Source organism: Falco punctatus (genome assembly GCF_963210335.1).
Source record: "Falco punctatus genome assembly, chromosome: 5".
NCBI lineage: Eukaryota > Metazoa > Chordata > Aves > Falconiformes > Falconidae > Falco > Falco punctatus.
Window position 1 is genome coordinate 5558508 of NC_137584.1, and position 23372 is coordinate 5581879.

Genomic DNA, 23372 nt, shown 5'->3' on the forward strand with positions numbered 1-23372 from the left:
TCTCCAGTATACTTGTGTGTGGTGTTTCTTCTGCTCTGAAATGCTAACATCATCAAATACAGAATGGAAAACACTTTTTTTTCTTCGCTAACTGGTCATAGATCAATCTCAACTGCATGAGACTCTGTTGTTCAAACGTGTGCATCTGGTAGCAGTGGGTATCCTTTCATTACTTTGTTTTGTATGAAAGAAACATGTCACATGGGGTTTCTTGTCCCTATACCCAACAGCTTGGATGAGGTATAGAAGGTATTTGCTATTCACATTGAAATAAACCCCTAAACGTTAGATGCCCTGTTTCCTTGTACTCTTGCAAGGAGCTACTGTGGCTTTTCATACAAGCAACTACCTTGTGTAAAATTCCAAACCTCCAAAATCATACTTATTTTCATAGGACTGAATATCTTTAATAGGTTGAAACATTTGTGAAATTACAACTGTTTTCTTGAGGTTTTGAAGTAATCATCTAACTTTCTGTTTTTCTTTAGTATTTCTGGTTTCAAAATTAAAATCAAGAATTCTAGATATTAATGGAAATGGTTTTAACCTATGCTACATGTAGCATTCAGATCACAGTGTTCGTTTTTGTTCTGGGTGCTAGCTTGAGGTCATTAATAGTGTGATTTCTTACATCATAGTCAATAGTGTCTGAGTAACAGGAAGAATTTAAATTGTAAGACACATTCATTTCCATAGCTTGATTTTTATTTCTTAAAGATGTTCTTCACATACAGTGGTATTTAAGCAATTGTAATCTGTGCTAAGTGGAATGACTTTAGTTTTTCTTCACTTAGAGCAAATGAGTAGATTTCTAACCTGCTTTGACTTGATCAGAGAAAGTGCAATCACAGTGAATGTAGACACAGTAAGAGGAGGACTGTTAAGCTCATCTGTGCGTGGTGCTTTACACATGTACAAGTTAGAAGGCATCAGTTGTGTGGAAGAAATGTATACTTTCAAAACCAGGAGGTAATAATTTTTGTTTTCAGGCTGGTGAAGTTAAAATACTGGTTGTGCATATGGCTAAGTGCAAGAAGAGTTTTGTTTTAGCAGTGCAATGGAAAGCATTCTCCTTCCATGTGCTGAGACAACATTTTGATACTAAATAAAAGGCAGTGTAGCCTGTCTTCTAAAGTTTTTCTTGTGCTCTTTATTTTGTTAGGGTTGTTATCTTTAGTAATAGGATGGAGTATCCTAGATTATGAAAGGCTTGGAAAATATGGGGAATTAGGTGTCTTAGAAGAATTACCAAGTGGCTCCACATGGAGTCAGTCAGGGTTCAGCACAATTCACCCAGAACTAAGCTGTCTCCTATAAAAAAAAAGCCCTTCAGGTTTCTCTCATCAGTGGAGTTTGTACTTCAACAGTTTATTAGCTTGGGCAGAGCATGGTGTGAAAATACAAAATAAACTTGCACTCAATATAACATCCAAGCATTAAGAAATGGGTGGGAATATTTGGCTTATGAACATTGGCTGGCTGTATGCACAAGCACTGGGGTAATGTGATGCAGGTGCGAGGTGATTCACAGGGTGCGAGGTTACAGAAACATGGCGTTGGGAGATTCAGGCTTCTTTTCGGAGCAGTACAGTGCATTCAAAAGCTGCTGAGCCTAAACAAGTAAACTCGGCCAACTTAAACTGACCATGCAAAGAGCCAGATGGGAGTCTTAGCATTTATTACATTTATTATGCTTTTAATCCACATTCCAGCTATACTGCCTGTGGACTTGACTTGTATAACTATGAAAATATGTTTACAAAGTATTAATGTCCTGTGCGGCTCAGATGCTGATAATCCTTGCCTTTTTTCACAGCTTAGTCCTTCAGGAAGCCTTTGTTTAGGAATTGGCTTACACTAGTATTTTAGTATGTCTTAAAGACAGTATGGATGTGTTTTCATATAATTTAGGCCTATTGCTTCACAAAATAGTAATAGCAGAAAATAATTCTGCTTTTTAAAATAATTTCTTTACAGAAGACCATTTGATACTAAAGGAAAAAATTGGTTCATCTGCAGCGTCTCTTAGTGTGCATTGCCCCTGAAGAATAACGTGTGCACAACTGTGTGTTGTTAGCTAATATGGATTGGTATGTCTTAGAACAAATACAAAGATGTTGTAAAATTACAATTAGTGCTATTCCGTGGGGCTGTAAGCTATTTTTCCACATTTATTTTTTTGTTCGTGTTTCCAATATGAAGAGTGAGTGTTTGTCATATATTATTCATTTGGAAAATTGAAGTCTTAGGGAGTATTCTTATTTTCTTACTCAGATGTAGAGGATGCGTACATACTGAATACTAAAATAAATATATATAAAATAGTAGTGCACCTGGAAGACTGCCCTTTGTAAGAGAAATTAAAGTGTACATGTAATTTCTTGTAGAAAATTTCAGTATTTTGGACATTCTGTCCTGTGTTTTTACAGTTCTAGGATGGTGACAAAACAGACTGGATGAAGAATAAAACTGAGGGAATGAAATACTTTTAAATTTTCTCAATACGTAATAACTTGTAGTTGATTATGGAGATAGAGAGATGATAAGCATGTTCAGAGAGGAAAATGGTGCTACAAAGATTCAATGTTACTGATATTCACCTGAAGGTGTGATGTGAAAGAGAAATTAAAGATGAAACCCTGAGCTATTATTTGGACATCTAGACACGGTGCATGATAGTTAAGCTAATCAACAATGAAAAATGATGATGACAGTTTTTCCATTGGACATGCTTCTAATTATTTTGTTGTTCTCTGATGATCTGGACTCCATATGCAATTAAACAGGTTTTCATTAATTATTCTGAATGCTTGTGTTGACAGGCGTGACCTTCCTGAATTTAATATTAAGATATCAGTTAGTAGAGATCCATTTATGGATCCCCTGCTTACTTCATCTGGAGATGAAACCCCTGTAATCAAATATCTCTGAAGCCATTCTGTTAAGTGTAGTTTAGATGCAGCAGTCTAGGGTCTGCCTGTTACAATATTATTTGGCTTTCATACGTTTGTTTTTTTGTTGTTGTTGTGTTCTCTCTCTTTGCTTAAAAAAGCACTGCTGTTTCATCAGACGGATTGGACTTTCAGAAAAGCAGGTGCTTAACTAATAACTTTATACATTCTCACTTAGCCAAAACATTCTAATCTCAGTTAATAGCAATATTTGCTCAACTTAGCCAAACTTCTTACATTTCACCATTGTTAAATACCTGTATTTTATTCCTGCAACAGTAGTTTTCTCTAGATGTTTCATTTACTTGAGTGGTATCTTACACACTTTTGTAAACGTGTGGGTTCTGAGTCTGGTTTGTGTAAAAACTCATCCTCCTCCATTCTCTTGCAGCCCTGAGTTCAAAATCTTTTGACTTACCCTTGCTTAGTCTGTCCAGATTCACAGACTTTGTGCCTACACCATGGTCTTCCTTGTTCTGCGCCTCGTTTCCAGAGCCCTTGTTCCATGAACATCAGCAAGGCACACCTCCTTGTTCTCAATCCAGTTTTCATTCTGGAGCATGTTTGCTCCAATGGGAAATGCAGTGTGAACTGCCCTACTCTTCATGAATGCCTGTGTATAAAGATGTGCACATTTACATCTCAGGTTTAGACAAGCAAACTTTAAATTAAAAGAGCTTTGAAGCTCACTTAGCATTGGCTCTCTGGAAAAATACTTTCTTTGTGCCAGCTATTTGTGTGTATGTAAATATTATATGCAACTGTGTTTTGGGGAAAAACCACCTCTAAAATCATATTGCTTTAAATTATTATTATTATAAAAAAATAAATCACTTAAGTCTGCAGCTGTTCTGAGTGGTTTTGTGAATTCTATCCTGTATGTTCTTTGGAACAGTTGTCAGACTGAAGTCTTAAAAGTAATTTTAATGCTAGTCTATTCATAAGGCACAAGAATTCCAAAGGGTAAATTTCCCACTATTAAATCATGCCTTTTGGCTGTGTTGAAATATACTCTGTATGTTACCAATAGCTACAGGGTATGTAGGGCTTTACAAATGTATCCAATTTTGTAGTGCTGTTTCCAAAACAGTAGTTGCTACCTGAGTAATTGTAACAGTATGATCAAGGCGTACTGTATGGCTCTGTTATCAACTTGGTACTGTACAGTGATTAACCCAGGTGGTTAGCGGCTTGCTGTATCCCTTGATATGTATCTCATTAATACAGTTTGTAGCAGATGCTCGTTCTAATGAGTGGAGCTGAATGTTCAGACAGGAGTATGGTTGATAAAGTAATGAGACACCAGTTTTGAGGAAAAAAAAAAAAAAAAAAGGATGACTGTTACCACTAAGAATAATAAAAAGCTTTTAAAATGGCTGTGGAATAATTCAAATTAATACAATCAAACAGGGCTAGGTTTTATAATGCTAAAATATGACCTGAACTAAATGCAGGCTATTAAGAGGCATAAGTTATTATTCTACATTTGTACGAGTACCTTTTTATTTTTCTCATCTGTACACAGGCAGTTTTAGTAAAAATAATAAATATGATCATAATACTATGGCTGTTCAATTACGGTAAGGCAGCTATTAAAAAAAAGGCAGAACAGGTAGTTCTTGCCAAAGGCTATTATATTTGAAAAATATTCATGCAAATTTATTGGCTTGCAGGTATCTAACTGAACAAGTAGATACAGAATGTAAAGCAGCTCTTTTGAGAATTGCTGCTAATTGTCTAAAGGTGTTTGTAACAAAATAGGAACATCTCTGAAGTTAGTTCTTTTTTTCATGATTAGCAAATTACATTTTAGAAAAAAGGCCTGTTGCCTAAAAAATTCTCACATTGTTGGTATCATACTACAAAATAGAAATAGTAAAGCTAAACTTAACCGTATGGTAAAACTGGTGGCCAAATTTTTGGGTTCTGTTTATTAATCAAATAATTTTGATTTATCCAAAGCATGTAAGTCACTGTGTTATCAAACTTCCCATGTTTCTTTAACTTTTTGTACAAAGTGAAGAAAATTTCTATTTTTATTAAGAACTTTAAAATTATTGGCACTTGCAGCCTCTTCAGAAATATACTTGTGACCTTTACATGAAGCAGGTTTACTTTTTAAGGTAACTTTTCATGCATGTTGTTAAAATGTAATGAAGGTAAGGTAAAAGTTTCTCCCTGAATTTGCATGGCTAAATACTTTTTTTTTTTCCCCTGATCTTTGATTGTGTGCATGATGAAATGACGCTTACATGCGTAACTGAGAAATTGCAGATTCCTAACATGAAAAGTTATCCAGAAGTCACTTGTGATGAGAGTAGCTTGTGAAAAGGTGATCATTGCTAAAGAACAGCTCTAAGAAAATGGAGAAAACTGAGAAGCAGACTTTTGTTTTTGAAATAAAGAGGTAAAAGAAACGAGGCCAAAATTAGGTGGCATGGAAGAAAAATGATAGCCTGTCTGTAAAGGATTAAAGAAGAGGTAGTTGAATGTGTTCATGGAAAAACTGTTATCCCTGAGAGACAGGAGGAGGTTAGAGGGAAATTTGGGATAATAATGAGAGGGAAGGAGAAACAGAAGATTGAAGAAAACAAATCCATGTACTTGAGAACTCATTATTAAGAACAAGACATCAATTTGTCATGAAAGCAGATCTAGAGAACGGGATGATTGTCTCCTGGGAGCAAAGATATTAATGTGGAGTTGAACTCGAAAGAGACTCAGTTGGTGTAAGAAAGAAGCCACAGAATAATTTTCAGATTGGTACAAATGACATGACCAGATTCTCATGGATGTGGATTTTTTTGCCCAGTAGTGGAAAATGCCTGAAGTAGAGGTTTATGCAATTGTTACTGGATTCTTTACTAATTTAGAGGTGGGGGTCAAAAATGTAGGATTTTGAGATTTGATGGATGGCTTTGGAAACGGTGCTAACAAGAAAGTTTAGGGTTGTTAAATCACTGGAAGGCATTTGTGAGTAAAGAGCTTTTCTCAAGGTATGAATACGCCCTTGCTGGGCACCTTACTTTCTGACCCTAGAGGGCTAGTGAATAGGTGGGTTATTATATACTGTGCTTTGAGTGGCTTGGCATTTAGTCATATATGTTTATGGACTTGTGGTCAGGAAGGAGCATTTGTGTCCCAATGATAGGATGGGGTGAAGAACCCCCACAAAAATCATCTGGATGCTTTTAAACCACACCTTACTTTCCTTTCCCATCTTCTTCTCCCCACTTACCTTAAGAAATAGACTTAATTGTTTATCAGTTTTGCGCCGTTGGTTGGTGATGCAGTGTATCCCTTCCTCTGTGGTTGGGGCGCATTTCTGTGGTCTGAAATTTTAAAGGACAGAAATATTCCGGGGTTTGGATGTGTACTGAACAGACTTTTCAGGACGAAAGAGATTTTTTTATAGCAGTGACAGGTTTTGTGAACAACTGGGCTTAACTCAAGTGGTTTGTTTCCAAGTTAAATTAGCTTTATTCAAACCATGTGCTTATGTAACTATCAGCAATGGGCAAAGCCTCAACTGTTGAGTGTTAATTATACATCGTTCATGTGTGTAAGACAGCTACTCTTCAGACATTTGTTATTATTTTCATTGAGTATCTCAAAGTAGTAGTTGTAAGGTTTTCTCTATTATTCCCATGAAACTGTCAAAATGGGATGGTATTTAAAGAGAAGACTTGGAACAAAAATCACAATTAAAAGGATGAAGTGACTGTTGCTATTCCCCTATTCCTGACTGTGCACTGCTTTGTTTTATGGTACATTCTCAAGGTCTTTGGAAGGGAAATGCAGTTTTTGTTTACATGGCATAGTCCCTTGTGGTCCTTCTTTGTAATTACGTGAACTAGTTCTTTAAGAGAAAATAAGCTTGTTCATTTTTAAACTAGTTCTGTAGGTCTACAGCTGGAAGAACCTTGGTTTAGGTTTAGAGTCTGGAATCCATGCGGGATTTATTTCACTGACTTTATTTTGAATAATATACTTAAATGGAGATAACATATATTTTGTCTGGAAATTTCACTAAAAAAGTTGAGAAAATTATTGAAATGGTTGTAATAAAGCTTTTTCCCCCCACCTCCAGTCAAGATTAAAAGCTCTAAATAGCTTTTCTAGACTACAGTACTAATCGCTTGTTATGAACCTACAGTTTAGCTTTTAAGTGTGTAATGATAACATAATGTCAAGCTTCTGCAAAAGTTTATAAAGGTCACATTTGATTCTGGATTATAATGTATAAACTGCCTTTCTGATAATTGCTGAAAAGAGCAATTCATAGATGTTAAGCACTCTAAACAGCATTATTCTTAATTTTCTGAAAAAGCAGATGCCTAATTCGTAGGTTTTTTGTGTGTGTTTAGGTAGGAGTAGAAGACACAATGGGTTGGGGAGGCAGGAATGATGTGTTTTGAGACTAGAAGGTTGGAGTTTTAGTAGCTGAGATCTGAGTCTTTGCTCATTCTACATTTTAATACCTATCCCTTATAGTTGTGTTGGGCATTTAGGATTACAGGACTGGTATCAGCCTGTTTCCCACAGCATTAGAACCCATGAATATTGTATGCTTACTTGAGTTTTGATTTGAGAGTGCAAAAATAAAGCTTCAGTAAGTTGAGGTAAGATTAAGGGCACTTTCAACGTATTTAGCATGTCCCCTATCTCGAAGTAAAGACAGTCTAGCTCAGGATGAAGAAGCTTTAGTACAGGGTGGCCTCATGACCTCGACCTGTTGACGTGTTGTCAAAGGGCATGGTGTCCTTTTCTAGGTTTTTTACCTATTGTACAGGGAATGAGAGCATGCCTAGACTTTGGCTAGCAGACTGACTTTGACAGCAGAAAAGGAGTTGCCAGATTTTGGTAGCCAGACTCATGGGTGTCATCAGATAACTCATCAGCTCGGTTTAACTATATGAATTATGAGCCAGGAGAGGTGTTTCTTGACTGACAGGCTGTAAGTCAAACAACACAGCACAGTGTCATAAGGTGTTAAACTGATATCTATAACTACTGGGTATAAATATTGTTAGTCATAAGATGTTCCCACAAGGCAGCATTATTTAAAGTAGAGATGTATACTGTAAACCAGGTCTGTTGGTTTCATAGCTGCTGGAATAAGTTGAAATTTTTTTTTTTTTAATCTTAATGTTGCATTTGGAATGGGTGGTTGGGTGGTTTCTTTTCTTGGGGGGTGGTGGTGGTCTATGTATTTATTTATTTAATAGTAAGGCACATCCGTATCACTTTGCTGTTTCTTCATCTCCTGAATTCTGTTTTTTATATCATTGAATCAGCAAAGAGGAATGAATAAATAGGTGCGACAGAATATGTCATCCCCAGTCTGGTTCCAAATTGACTCAGTCAAAGCTGGCATTCTTACTCTAGGTTGTGTTTTCTCATTTGTGTGTGCCTGCAACGGTGTCAAGACTCTGAAAAGAAGAGGCAGAAGGAAGCTGTTGTTTTTGTGTCCCTTTCTTAAGTGCTTAAGGAGCACTGCTGATGTGGTACCATGTAGAAGGTATGGTTTGTGAAGTAGCAGGCTTGATGCTTCACAGTTCTGAAGCCTTTTGACAGCTCACCAAGCTTTATGGTCACAATTCTGAGCCCTTTGGAAAGAACTACTTAACTGATTATTCATATATAACTACTTGAATATTTGGACAGATTGTCTTCTAAGCAAGCTCTTTTGTTTATTTATAAATAGTTAATGCATTAAAATGCTTATTATGTAGCTTGTGCGATGAATACTAATCTTAGAGTATTCAGCTGTGGTCCTAAAATGCTCTAATTAGATCAAGATAGATAGTGTGCCTGCGTGTGTACCTGATGTTCAAGTGACAACTATTGGTGATTTCTGGTTTATTTATTTATTTTCCTTTCTCTCAGACCACTTTTAATGCCGGAACAGTGTGTCCTGTGCCGATTCTCTTGGGGGGTTGGGGGGAGCACAGCCATGAAGTGTAACGGCTTAAGCTCATTCAGGGAAGAATGACATTCAGTTTGTAAAGTTTTAACTACACAATATCTAGGGCAGCCCTTTCCCTTGGAGCTGATCTTGTAATCTGTGAGCGCAAGCGGCAGTTGGGCTCTTCTGTGGCTTGTGCCTGTGACGTGGACAGAATTGACCCAGCATACGTTCTGGTGTAAGTCAGTTCAGAGTTAAGGGAACCTCCTTTTTCAAACCTGTGATATTCTTTTCTTGACTGCTGTGTAATGGGCCTCTGTGAGAGACGTTACAGTTCTCTTGCATCGGGAAAGGAGGAATGTAACTACTTGTCATGTGATGCTAATTTTTCTTTCTTATACCATTGTGTAACTGCTGCTTTGCGTTATTTTTTTTTTTTTTTTTTTGGAGCCTGTTGCTTCAGGCACGATTTTCCCTCTAAATCTCCAAGATATTTTCAGGCTAAAATTTGTGGAAAAGGGATGGAATCAAGCAAGTTCAAGCAAGCTTGAGGCTCAGTATCTGCAATGAATAACAGTAACAATAAAATATTATAGGAGAATTCAGTAGTCCAGTCAAGCTTGAGATATAATTTGTTCTATTAATCTTAGAGCTTTTAAAAAAAGTAATCAGAACATTATGCTGTACAGTTGTTTTCCAATACTGTTCATCCCACTAATACAGAAAAGGACTTCAATATGTACTTGACCACTTAGCATCATTGAAATTTGGGTTAAACAAAGAGAATCTGGAATTTAAAATAAATCTATTACTATACAGATTCTGTTACTGGGTCACATCTTTTCTAGCTAGTTAACAATTCTTCTTTTGTTTTACACCAGATATGTCATAATGCACTAGAGAACTCTTCAATATATAGTAGTGGTAGATTAATTTACCCTTTGTTGTAGGTCAAATAATAATAACAAGATGACTTAGAATTTAACCCATAAGGTTTAATATCCTTTCAGAAATAAAGAAACAAAACTCCCACAGCAGTCAAACTTAATTAAAACCCTGGAAGGCAGTCAAGAAAAACACTGTAACTGGGTAGTCTCTTTTAACCTTGCTAAATTCTTGGTTTTACCAGCTCTGTTGCAGAGTTTCGCAGTCTAATAATACTTCAGATAGAAAATGTAGTTTTACATGGGTTCTGAATTTGCCATCTGTTAAATTAATTAAAGGCATCTTTATCCTTTCTTTATAAACCAGGGAAAATTAAAGTTTGAATTCGGTCTAAACTATGATACTTTATTAGGAGAAGTTATATCAGTTTCCACTACACATTTTTCTGTGCTCCTTATGCAAAAGCCAACTTCCCTATTAATACTGGTATGCATAGTATGCCAGACGAAGGGATACCAGTAAGTTATGTAATGATGCAATATTATTCTGTATTATGCACCATCCGATTAGTTATGTGGCCCAATTATTTGTTTACTGGGTTTGTTTTGACTGCAGATGTCTTTCTGTTCTCTCATTGACCTCTAAAAAGTAGCTGCTATATTACCTTTCTCAGGTGACAGTTAATTTAGAACCTTGTAAGGCTGGGAAATATGGTCGTATCTGTCTTTCTGCCTGAGTCTTGGTACCTTTTGGATATTGAAACGTGCATTGTTTGTTGCTGTAGTTTGGGGCATTCTGAAGATTTCTGTAGTAAATGTCATCTGCAGATTCACTGCCTCACTTTTGATGATTTTCAGGGTTGTAACAGTCACAAAACAAACTTATTTGGACCTTTGGTTGTCAAGGGGAGCAAATGAAAAGGGAAACTTGCATTCAAAGTTTAAAGGAAAGTGGTGGCAGGCAAGAATAAGGAAAATAATTTGATGCAATGTTTTGATAACAGTGGAAGAGACTGATGAATAGTAAAGATTATGGAAACTGAATACCTGTGTAAGCTGTGGACTATCTGTTACCCAGTGGTAACTTGCACAAAATGTATATATGCAGGGAGTATGCAAGGAATACCACCTTAACAAGTTTTGTGGAAATTAAGTTCTGTGGTCTCGAATTAGCAGGATGAATTGATGAATATCAATTCATCAATACCTGGAGGTATTTAGAAGAGGTGCAGATGTGGTGCTTAGGGATGTGGTTTAGTGGCAGACTTGGCAATGCTAGTTTAATGGTTGGACTTGATGAGATCTTGAAGGTCTTTTCCAATCTAAATGATTCTATGAATATTGAAATTAAGCACAGCCCTTTCATTGTGCTATTTGAGGTAATCAATAAGACAAGACAGTGGTTTTTTTTTTCCATAGTAGCATCAAGTCAGGACAGCAGTAGCTTGAACAAGCTTGATGAAGCTCGGTATTGGGAACCTTCTACTTTCTTAGGAAATTGGACATTGGCATAGCAAATATGCTGGGATAACTTTCTTGACAGTAACATGAGCATTGGAAAGCATTCATTGTTTAGGAGGGAGCAAAATAAGGTCTGAGGGATAACACTGTTTTCATAATAGCTGAAGGATAAAAGAATGTTACGGAGTTCAGGTTTTCAAAAAATCACTACAGGATTGTTAAGGTAAACTTCTGGGCTACTGCTAAATCTGTTGCAGATACTCAACCTAATCAGAGTTGTCAGTATGAGAACACTTTAGCACTGAATGCAAGTTGAGTGTTTAGATCTCCACTGATGTAATAAGAGTTTAGCCCACGCAGTTACTGAAGGCTCAGGAGCTTTTCCTGCTGAAGTGGACACCTTACAATTTCAAAACTTAATCAGAAGCTGAATTCTGCCCTCTTTTGAGCGTGAAGAATTGGTGGAGGATTTTGACCAGTGACAAATCCAGTTGCTTCTGAACATAATAAGAGGTATGTGACATACATTTACTTACTAAACAGCAACCCAGTAACACAGATTTTAGTACTGAGAAAAAAACCTTGATTGTAGAAGATATGTTTGGGTCATTGATGAAAAGGCTTTGCTTTAAACTTAGAAAATTATGATTGTAATTAGAGCTAAAAATAGATGGATAATGTAGGTTCTCTCTTTTAAAATGACAGATTTGGATAAATTAAGGGAAGTAATTAAGAGAATCAGGACTGAGTAACACAATATTCAGTATAGATGAGGAATGGCATTTCCTCTGAGTTCAGCCATTTTGGTAGGAGTTTGTATACCATATAAAGGGAAAATATTTTTTTTGACACAGGAATAGTGGTGGACCTCATGCTTCTGGACTGTGACAAAAATTTGGTTTATTATAGAGACAGGCTAATGAAAATTGCTAGAATTGTAAGATAGGTAAAGAATGGATTGAAAGAAAATGTCAGAGGATGATTTTGGAAGAAAATATATAGAAAGCCACAGGTGGAGATCCTGGGTATTAATTTTATATTGTCATTAAGAATTTTGAAACAGGAACCAAGTATGTTCTGACAAACAAATGAGGGAGACAAGCCACTGAATTCACTGAGGAGCAGAATGATAAAACTGGAAGGATATTTACATGTAGAAAATGCAAGGTCATGAATGAGAAGTACTGGAGCTGGAGGCTATTAATTGGGAATGACTGTCAGTCAGAATCTAAGAGGGTGTTTTGGTTAAAAATACTGGGGAGACTGTTGGTGGCAGAATTTAGCCTAGAAGTACGCAAGAGAAATACAGAGTATCGGTATATTCAGAGGAGACTAACTTCCAAGGGCCTGTGTGTGTCATTTTTAAAAAATGTATTTAGAGTTTAGATTATCGAGTGAAATGCATAATTCTGCAGCTCCTTACGTGTTGCAATGTTTCTCGCTGGCTGATATGCTTGTACTTGTGCAAATGAAAACGTGTGTGCAAGTTTGAAAATGGTATTTATGACAGAGCTGTCAGTGTACTGATTAAAAAGACACTGTTTTCCTTTCGTTTACACACTCAAAATAATATGAGTCTTCACAAAGTTCCTGTGTTAGGGTCCCTGTATCGAGGCCTTGTCATCCTTCAGGAGACATAGTTTGAAGCAGCGACCATTGCCAGTAGCAATTAATATAAGAGAAGAAAGCAAGCTGAGCCTTCCCTATTTATTGGGACTTCAGGGTTTATTGCTCCATCTGCTACAGCCCGGTCTCAACCTCGGCTGATTTCAACTTACTCTAGATCCAGCTCAGTCGGAATTCAGGCAGGGACAGGGAACTGCAGCGGCTTCGTGACGCATGTAGGTGATCTGCTGTCAGTGGATAGAGGGCAGTCATTAATTTTCATTCTGGCCTTTTCTACAGTGTTTGATGCATCTGGCCAGAAGCTGGTGCTGTCTTGCCAGGAGAGAGTGGCAGGGTCCAAAGTAAAGCGCTGAAGTGGCTTGGCCTTGTCCTAGTTGATCGATCTACAGAGCGGCAACACGCTCCTGATTTTGAAGTGTTGCCAATAATAAAAGGGAATAAAGAAATTAAAAATGGTATCTGCAACAGGATTTCGTTGTTGCCTCTGCGTCAGCGAACATATTAGTGATGTTAATTGCTGTTCTGAGTTGGGTAATGCTTATTTGTGTGGGAGGGCAGTGATTTCACAAGACTGAATTCTGAGCTGAGTGTAATGAACTCCCCTGGGAATGGAGAGCTGCCATGTGTTTTGTGCTTGGAGTTGATGATGGAATTTCTTACATTTTGCATTCTTTAATGTGATAATAAAGACACAAGCAGATTTAAAAAGGAAAAAAGAAGTGTCAATGATGATAGCGTGTAGAAATAAATAATCTTCTTTAATATAGCCGTCTAAAGAAATACTGTGGGACAAAGAAAGCTCTTATAGGAGCTGAATTTTTAAGCTTCTGTAAAAAAAATATTTCTAATCCATTTGCCACTTGTAGATTTTTTTCAGAAAATTAGTTTTGTGTTGAACTCAAACTCAAAAGCTGAGGTCTCAAATTTTGAAGAAGCTGTGCTGTATTTTTTTTAATTATACTTAAGGTTTTAAAACTCCTCTAAAGTACGAACTCAACATATGTAACCTTATTGCTAGGATAGTTGCTTGGATTTTGGCTGAGGGAACATAGGTATAGCACACAATAAAATTAAAGTCAGTGGCACAAGTCCTGTGAACTTCTAGGAGTTCAGTTTCACCATAAATGTGGTTTGGCAGGCACTGTGCTGCATGTGACGTACTGTGTTGGGGAATATTTTCAAAGCCAGTTCTGTGAATCCTGGTAAGCTGGGAAAGAGGATAGATGCTTCATGCTCTAGTGGGTGCAGTACTGGATTTGGACCTTGGGAAACAAAGTTTTGTTCCTGTTCTTGACTCTGAATTGGCTGTAGGTGAAGAGAGACCAAGTACTTTGCCTTATTTTGCCTTAAATAATATTTTCCTGAAATGTACTTTCACATTTAATGGTGGAAAATACTAAACATCCACATAAAGGAGAAACCTCAGTTTTTAACTTAACCTTTTCAATGTAGCTTGTCAGCTTCAGAATTGTGTAAAAAAGAAAAACCCACCACCACCACCAAAACAAACTAAACTAAAAATGAAAGTTTAACAGAATAATTTTTCTAATATGTATTTTGGGCTCAGCTGATGTGGACTGCGTGAACAGGATATATGTGGAGGCAAATGAGCCTTTGAAACAGTTGCCTTTATTTGGGTATGCTAAAAATAATTGATTTCTGAAGAGAAAACTTCTCAAGATGATATTTGGTGGTTGACATTTTTTAAAGTTTAAAGGTTAAAGTTATTAATACTCTGGTAGGTGATTTGGAGATCTGCTTGTCTAATGCCAAGAGCTGTAACTCTTTGCTAATGAAATTTTCATCCTGTTTTCGGAATTATCGTGTTAATACCATAATTAAAATGAGATAATTTGGATCGTCCAATTAGAATTAATAACGGACCTTGCCTGGGGACCAGAAGTGAATGAAAAGTAGATTCTAATGAAACTTTACATTTTAATATTTCTATGCCTAGATATTTTATCTGCTTGTGAGATTAATCTGTGTGGACACCTTGACCCTTTAACTTGCTTGTCAGAACTTCTGTTGCAATGGAAACTGGCTGGTTTGTAGGGGTTGGATTAGCAGTTTGGGGAGATGATGTTTGTTGCTCAAACATGATTCTCCACTTTCATGTTGTTTATCAGAGGTGAATGAGCAGTTCTGATACTGCCTTTATTGCTCCTCCACTCTTGCTCTTTTATTCAGTTGTCTTGTTTTGAATTCAGATTAAGCCATCTGATACGGGACCATGTCATCTTTGTGTACTTGGACAGAATCTAATACAATGGGGCCTGCTTACTAACTGGAGCTTTTTGGTGCTTGCACAACATAAATAATTAGTAATAAATGTACAGCTATAATAGCAAGTGGTGTTCACAGTATGCAATACAGTTCATGAAAGTTAAGCGCCTATGTGCTGTTTTAATTCCTACTGAATGTATTTGAGAAATCATCATTGTTCTTTCTTTGCCTATGTGGTGTTGCCCAGAGGCAGTCTCTCTATTCTGGTGTAACTGCTTATGCTGCTAATACTTTAATTAACTTCTTAAAATGTAACTGGTCAGGGCACATCCAAATAATATGCAGAAATGTACCGATCAGCAGTCTACAAGATTTCTCCAAGAAAGCTTGATGTATCATCTGCAGAAAACTTAAAGCCTGATGTTAAACACATGAACTTAAGCTTTTTTGAGTTAAACAAACAAAAAACCCCAACCAACCAACCAACCAACCGACCTCCCTCGTTAATTAATAAATTCAGTTTCACCAAAACCTTGGCATGGTTACATATCTCTGTTGCTTCTTTCAAATTTTCAATGATCAGCTGCTCATAGAACATTTCTGATTGTCAGTCCATCCTTGACCAAATTTCTTCTGTCTTTCAAAATTAGAATTTTGACGAATTCTGTTGTTTGGACCACATTCAAAGTCTCTTTTTAGGGGAGGTTGGGGGTGGTGTTTTTTAGGCTTTCAGCTTTAAAAAAAACAAAACCAACAAAAAAAAAAAAAACCAAAAGCCCCCCAGAACAAAACAAAACCCTTTCAAAACAGATCTATCTGGGTCAGTCTGATGGCTTTCTCATGCAAAGAACTTGTTCAGCTTCTAAGTTAGGCAAATGTATTATCGTGAGAGCCATGACAAATGTATTTTACATACCATGATAAAGATATTTGCTGCCCTGAGACCAAATATTTTTTTTTGTTTTTGAAGTAAGCACTTTGCTTTTTCTTGGTAGCTTTCTAAAGTAAGATATAATTCTGATTCCTCGTGATCTTTGATAGGAAATCTTTTGCATGCAGTCGTAAGAATTGCCATTGTCCCTGTCATTTAGAATTTGCGGTATAAACAGCTGACAGTGACAAATTTTAAAACGAGAAAGACAAAAACCCATGGGAGAATAGATGTAACGTTAGTGCAGTGGTTTGAAAGAGAAAAAAAATCTCACCACTAGTGGTTAGTGGATATCCAGCTACAAACTGTTAAGTAAATTCCCATAGATTTTGTTTTGAGTGAAAGATCTAGGGAAAGGGGTGGTGTGTTAAGTCACAGTTTTGATGTCTGAATAATAGGTTTTGATGAAATCTTCTGTATGTTGTCAGAACCTGATGTTTTAGGTGGCTGAAAACAAAGTTTTTAACTCTTCGTGCTTTTGTGGGTTATTAATCAAAGCAGTTGTAAGATTTCTTAATGTACCACATTTGTAATGATGATGCAAGTATGTTTTCTTAAGTGCTAGATCTCTTGAAGCCTTAGATGCTGTTTCGTCATTGAAGCAAGTTGCAGTGAAAGCACGTACTTAAACCAGCCATGATTATGGGATTGCAGAGATGGCCAATTAAGCTTATTTATAAATTAAGTGTAAAGTAGTGTGTATAATTTTTTTTATGTTAGTTGCACACCTCTTCTTCCCTCCCCGTGGTTTCTTTAACTTTTGAGAAAAACACAACATGCTCTTTGTTTTAGTTTTCGATTAATTTACATTGTTTGAAAATGAATGTTGTCTGTAGATTATTCTTGCTTCTGAAGAACCGGTGCCAAGTTATGTAGTTGAATGTGTATTGAATTATTTTTTTCATAAAGCATGTCATGTGTAGCTTTCAGCTCTCCTAATGTTGCATTGATTTAATCTATTCCCCCCGACTTTAGATTTTCTGCTCATATATGTATTTTTTTTCCCAAGCTGATTTTTAACATCTTGAAGTACTCATCTTGTGTGTGGAGACATGGTAGTTGAGCTGATACATACTGAATTATGATTATAGTCATAATACTGAAAGAAAGTATTTATTTAAGCTGCATGGGTAGTACTGTGCTCATGTAGTCAGATCTACTGATCTCTAGAGGTAGGATCTGTGGAGACAACAGGACAGCTGCCTGTGTAGGGAGCATTCGCCTGCAGGGTTTCTAGGGGATGCTCGCTGTTTTGTTTTGACAGCAGAGATCTTGTGGGCATTACTTGTAAGAGCAATGGTGAATTTTAGAAAAGACTACTGATAGCTTGTTATTTCTTCATCACCAGGACTTCCCAAGGAGGAATGAATGAATTATGAAAAGTACTGTTTTTTCCCCCCACATACATCCAAAGACTTACAAGTATGAAGAGTTGTGTGCTGAACAAGTCTTCAAAATATGCTTGCTTACTTTCAAAATATTCTGGTGTGGATGGTGAAGTTCCTGTAATCTTTTACTTTTAATCAAGTGTTTTCCTATTCTGTGCTATCAAAGAAACTGTAGTGCAGTCCAGATGGGTTAGCTGCTCTGGGAAGATTTGTGTCCCTTCCCCATTTATATCAGAGGCTATTCAAGAACATTAAATATTGTGAACTTTTAGAACCATTGAACTACCTTGACAGTTAGTGCTCCTAATTTCTTCTCTTTTTGGGTTTCTGTGATTTTGACTTTTCTCAGTAGAACTTCTGTAATAACACTTGTGCTTTTAGCACAATTGTGTGCAAGGTGAAATGAAAGGATCAGTGAGAGAAAGCTCAGCTTAGGGTCATGCTCACAGTTTTGGTGGAGACCACCAGCATGGTTAGTTATGGCATGATTAGGCATAAGTTCAATTCCAGCAGCTCAGGTGGTAATTGGTAAAATTGACTTAACTCAGGTTTGACTGAGACGTCAAACTTGAACTTACTTTTGAGTCTTCATGTCAGCTTTGTCTCTTGTACGCTTATTTTTTGCACTGCTGTTAAGCCATGGTGTTTCCTGTCTGATCATTCAATCACATCTTGATAATTATATTGTTCTTTTCACTGGTGTTACTAAGTACAGCCACGTCTTGTTGGTTCCATAAAGGCACTTTTCTGGTCTTTTTTTGCTTTGCTTCTGAGCCCCACAACAGTTTCTATCTTCCTTTACCATATCAGATTCAAGCTGCTAGTCCTCACTTTGAGCTGCTTGTGGTATTTGAACCATAGAGTGGTTCAGGTTGGAAGGGACCGTAGAGATCATCTAGTTCCAACCCCTGCCATGGGCAGGGACACCTTCCACCAGACCAGGTTGCTCCAAGCCCCATCCAGCCTGGCCCTGAGCACTCCCAGGGATGGGGCACCCACAGCTGCTCTGGGCAGCCTGGGCCAGTGTCTCACCACCCTCACGGTGAAGGAATATGCTCAGGATCTTTATATCTTCTCATTCACTGCCAGGATGTTGAGTTGTTGCATCTGGCCTTTGATACAAGTTTCTGCTGAAATGTCTCCAGTTTATTTGCTCCACTCAGAAGGTGTGCTGTCCTAGGCTGCTGCACAAGTTTGAGAAGACCTTTGTCTGCACAGCTGCCTTGTTATTTTTCCTGAAACTCTACTTTAGTACTCTTTTTGCAAAGATCAAAGAAAACTTTACAAAGGTGACTCAAATGTGTTACAGCTGTCATGCTATTTAGTATGTCTTCTGGGGTTTGTCTCTTTTCACTATTCTTTTTCTTTCTACTTGTTCAGTTTTTTTTCTTGTATACAGAATGTTACCTCTATGGAGAAGTCGTCTTTGGGATTCACACAGAGATGTCTAAATTAATGACATGAACACCTAAGTACCATCTTAACAGAAAGATATTTTTAGAAAATTCATACCTCTGCAACTGAACGAAGCTCACAGTTGCTGATGATAGTGTAGTAACCTTTGGGGTTTTCTTTGTGTGTAATGTGAGAGGAATGTACCTTGGCTAAATTAGTCAATGTTTTAATGAAAAGTGGCTCAGTAGTTGGCTGGGACTTCGCAATATTGTGTTGTCGAAAAGTGTTTCTTTTTGAATGAAACTCTGCAGAGTCATACCGGGCAAAAGTCTGGTCCACTTAATAAAGGAAAAACTGGAGTAAAAGGTCTTTTAGCTGAGCCTAGCTGAATTAGCCTGATATATTTCTTACAGCTTTAAAACTCCTGTTATTTTTAATTGATCTTCAGGCATCAGATTTTATTTGGACACAGCAACGTTCTTATGTATTCTGAACTTTTATTTTTGATTTTTTTTGTGATAATTGCATAGAACTAGATTATCTGCTTTCATGAAGCAATAGGGTTAAACTTCTACCTGTAAACAATTCTAAAATGCTTTTTATTTTTTAGCACTTAATGTAAATCAAATCAGTAGAGATTTAGAGGCCATACCTTTAAGTATAATATCTTAACATTGCCTTTGCAGGTACATGATGCTGATTGATGGCAAGAATGAAGTTTATATGATTGATAGAGACAATTCGATTTTTCACGTATCTAATCTGGAATTTCCGTTTCGTAAAGATCTTCGCACACATCTAACAAATACTCTTCTGGATGGGGTAAGGAGCATATGGTACAATTGTTGTAACAATTTCAGTGCCACTTGCTTTTGTGTGGAAACAGGGCCAGGTTTTTAGGCCTAGATCAGTGAATCATGGGATTTCAGGAGTCACAGATTTAGTCACTGGCTGAATGTGGGAATTCCACTTCAGAAGTTATTTGTTACCTATCGAATGGCAGTGATGACTGCTCTGGGGAGAGCTGTTTGTCTTTGACGTAAGTCAAGGTATTGAGATGAGATTCTCTGAATATGAGAAAAGGTGTGAAGAGAATCTAAAGTATTGCAGAACCTCATCTCTTGCTACAGTTTTATATTTTGATACAGTAAACATGGTCAATTTGATCCAGTTAATGTAAATATTTCTAAAATCTGATAAAATTTTCATCATCTTCTGACAGATACTTGTGAATTGATGTCTTTGCTTCTGTCAACTTTATTTTTTGCTGATCTGAATTATTGACTTAGAAATGGGTTAGTTATATTTGTTTAAGACTAAAACGTTTCTAAGTTATCATGCTAATTTAAATTATGTAAACTTGCTAGTGAACTAGTTGTAGTTAGTTGTAACCAGCTAATTAAGCTGGTTGTAAAACAAGCTATAAAACATCTCTATACATTGTTGTTTGGAGGCTGGCCTAGAGTATTCTTGGTAAACTTTTTCAGAACAGTAGCCACAAGAAATTATTCCTTTCTTGACCTTCCTATTTTACATGAGCAAAACAACTTCGTTAGCTCTTATGCTAAATACGTGTCAACGTAGATGAATGCAGTTTCCTATTATGTTTCAGTAGCACCGGAGGCTCTCTGCATTGCTGTAACTCTTGCTTGCCGAGGTACTGAATATCTGGGTTGATCTTCTGAAGCCTAATGCACCTTTCAGATATGGGAGACCATACTGTCTTTGTTAACTTTCCTTTTTCAGGCCTTTGTTGTCGGTATCTTTCTTGAAATGTCACTTCTGTGAATGATCTGTCTTACCGAACACAGATTTACATGTGAAGCATGTATAAACTGAATCTGTGAGGGTAAATACTGCAATGAACAATGTACTGTCTCAGGGACAGAGAAGCAGATAATGGAATATATTCCACCACTTCTGCTTCACTGAAAAATTGTGATCATTATGCAAGAAATGCTGTGCTGTCAGCTCACAAGTGGTTGCACAGGCATGTCTGGTAGGAGCCTCTTCAGTGAGGCAACTTCCTAATGACATACATAATAATAATCTTAATGACATACATTAGGTTCCTTACTGTTGAGATAAAAAGCCTGGTACTATTTTTTGCACTGCTTTTCATAAGGCTCTTGAGAAAGTAATGGCTTGGCGGTGTCCATGTGGTGCAATCCTAGGTGTTCTTCAGGGAAAATGCTGCTTTTTTATTTTTTATTTTTTCTGTGTGCATTTCAAAACAGATGATTTACTTAGGTTGGCTAATATGTACATGGTGTGGAAGACAGGGACGCACATATATTGAGATATGTGCATAAATGTGGCTGTGGGGCATGGGAGAGGGGCTCTGATCTAGTTTTTTTTGTTTTTATAGTTTAAATCTCATAAGAATAAATTAAATTCTCTCAGTTACCCCGGACATGATCTATAATTTAACTTAATTTGTTGTTTTGTAAAAGTTTGACTGTTACAGTGTATTTTAGGATTTCACTTTATTGGCATAAAATTAGCCTTACTGTGATTCCCGTCCCTCCCCCCCTCCCCCCCCCCCCCCCCCCCATTTTTTTCATGAAGTGGAAAACAAAATTACATTAAATGCACAAGTATTGATTCAGTGAAGTACCTTGAGCGAAAACTAACACCTCTCAATGGGTAAATACATTTCATAGTACAGATTTCTGAATTTATTTAAGTGTGGTCAGTTAAAAACTGACTGATAGAATATTTTTCTTTTCAATTGAAGTTCCTTTCAACAGGTTTGAAAATAAAATTTGCTATGATTTGAAGCATCAAACAGCTTAACTTTGTAATTGAGGATTTGTTTAATGTTAGTGCCAAATGGTAATTTCCATGACTGTTCCTTTACTCTGGATATATGCATGATTTTTTTTTTTTTTATCCATGGGAAGAAAAAATTGGCTTTTTTGTGTTAACATATTTTGCTAATTAGTACTGAAGGGCTGTTGAAGTTAATTCTTTAATTATAGGTTTAAGTAGTTCATACTTATTGCCCTTGAAGTAGCTTTCTCTCTTTCAGAGAATGAAAGTTTAGAATGAAGTGGCCCAGTTGGCATTGCTTTACAGTAAGCTTAAAAAGTATGAGAAAGGAGGAAAGAGAAAACAGAGATATAGGTGCCATGCAGCAAAACAACTACTGGTGTTAAGAATACAAAAGATTAGGTAGTGTCCCTTAACTATATTTAGAATGACAGTGTTTATAAAACTTTCATAAAGACAATTTCCGTGGATTCAGTGATCTATTAACTTGCTTTAAGGCTTCTGGTGTAAGCCTTTCATGTGGTTGTCTTTGAGAATTTCAAATACATTTATAATTCACTTCAGGCTGAAATCACTTGCAAACGGTTCTTAGTATGATCAGTTACATCTTGGTGGTGTAACTGTGATACTTTGTGCTCATCTCCAGCTTTTCATTTGTGATTGTTCTCCTGGCATGGAAGAAAGTTTTCTGCAAAGCTCATTAAAGCTTATTTGAATTTTACCTACAGGTGACTAGAATAATATGAAGTATTCCTTTAGAAGCCAACTGTTTTGTATCCCTACTGCTGTCTGAGGGACTGCATAGGTATTTGTTCAAGTCATGCTGTCATGCAAGAAAACGAATTAGTTATTTTGAGGAACTCTCTTGGCATTCTGCTTAGCTTTAAAACAGTTGAGCAGAAAATGCAGAAGCATTCTTAGGCTGGAAGTACTTCCTACAGTTTTAATACAATTTTGTATATATTTTATTTATACATAAAATATTGCTCATACTTGAATACAAGGACTCCAGAAGCAGAGAGTGAGATTGAGACTGATCCGTGTTTTTGTTTCAGTACAGACTTCACTTATTTGTAAGCTCTCTCAGAAATGGCATAACTTAACTTTTTGAGTTATCAGAGGCTGGTACTTTATGCAAAAATAAAAATAAACCCAAACCAAATAAAGCTCTCTTAATCCCTGAAATACAGCAGTGACTAGAGTTGCAAGGTAATGCACAGGAGGAAAAGGAACAAAAAGATGATGTATGATTAGATCCAATTCCATACTTTGTGTCAACAAAGAATATATTCTGCAAGTGGCTGATAAAGTGAGATCCTTTGCTTTATGATTAAATTTTGGATTATTTTAAGTCCAAGTTGCTTGCTGGATATGGGGGTGGGGTGGGGAAGTCCATGAGCTGTCAGTCCAGCATTGTTCTTTTGGTACTTGTTCAGCTAAAAGCTCTTAGTACAGTTGCTGTTTCTAATATTCTGTAAGGCTGTTCTTTGCAGCACCACATGGTTGAGAAAAGGACGTTAACACCAGTGCAGTTTTGCCAGATTACATTGAAGAAACTGGCCGTTTTCTGCAAGCCCACAGGTTAAGCTAATACTTAACCTACCAGCTAATGCACAGGTGTTAAAGATCATACTTACTAGCAGTGGTAATTTAAAAACACACAATAGTGGCTGTAAATATTCCTGGGGTGTATAAAAGGCAATGCATAGATGCAGGTGCATCTTATGGATACTTGTGTTCTAGTATGTCATGTGTGTGGTTTTGGGTTTAAGATGTAGTTATCTAAAAATTGGCATAAATATAGCCTTATAGTACCAGGTTATTACTCAG

General features: G+C 36.8%; 1 protein-coding gene and 1 long non-coding RNA gene across 5 annotated transcripts in view; one reads left to right on the forward strand and one right to left on the reverse strand.

Annotated features, from left to right (window-relative positions):
* The window catches only part of LOC308064662, a 604713-nt gene that overhangs the window by 191510 nt on the left and 389831 nt on the right, over positions 1-23372 (reverse strand). The window lies entirely within an intron of this gene.
* RNGTT (RNA guanylyltransferase and 5'-phosphatase) overlaps positions 1-23372 on the forward strand; it is a gene marked incomplete at its 5' end in the record, with an annotated part of 189470 nt that overhangs the window by 33090 nt on the left and 133008 nt on the right. For all 4 annotated transcript variants that reach the window (XM_080389351.1, XM_080389353.1, XM_080389352.1 and 1 more), the window contains one exon: positions 19457-19592. In XM_080389351.1, coding sequence (XP_080245477.1) covers positions 19457-19592 — 136 coding nt within the window. The remainder of the gene's footprint in view (positions 1-19456; positions 19593-23372) is intronic.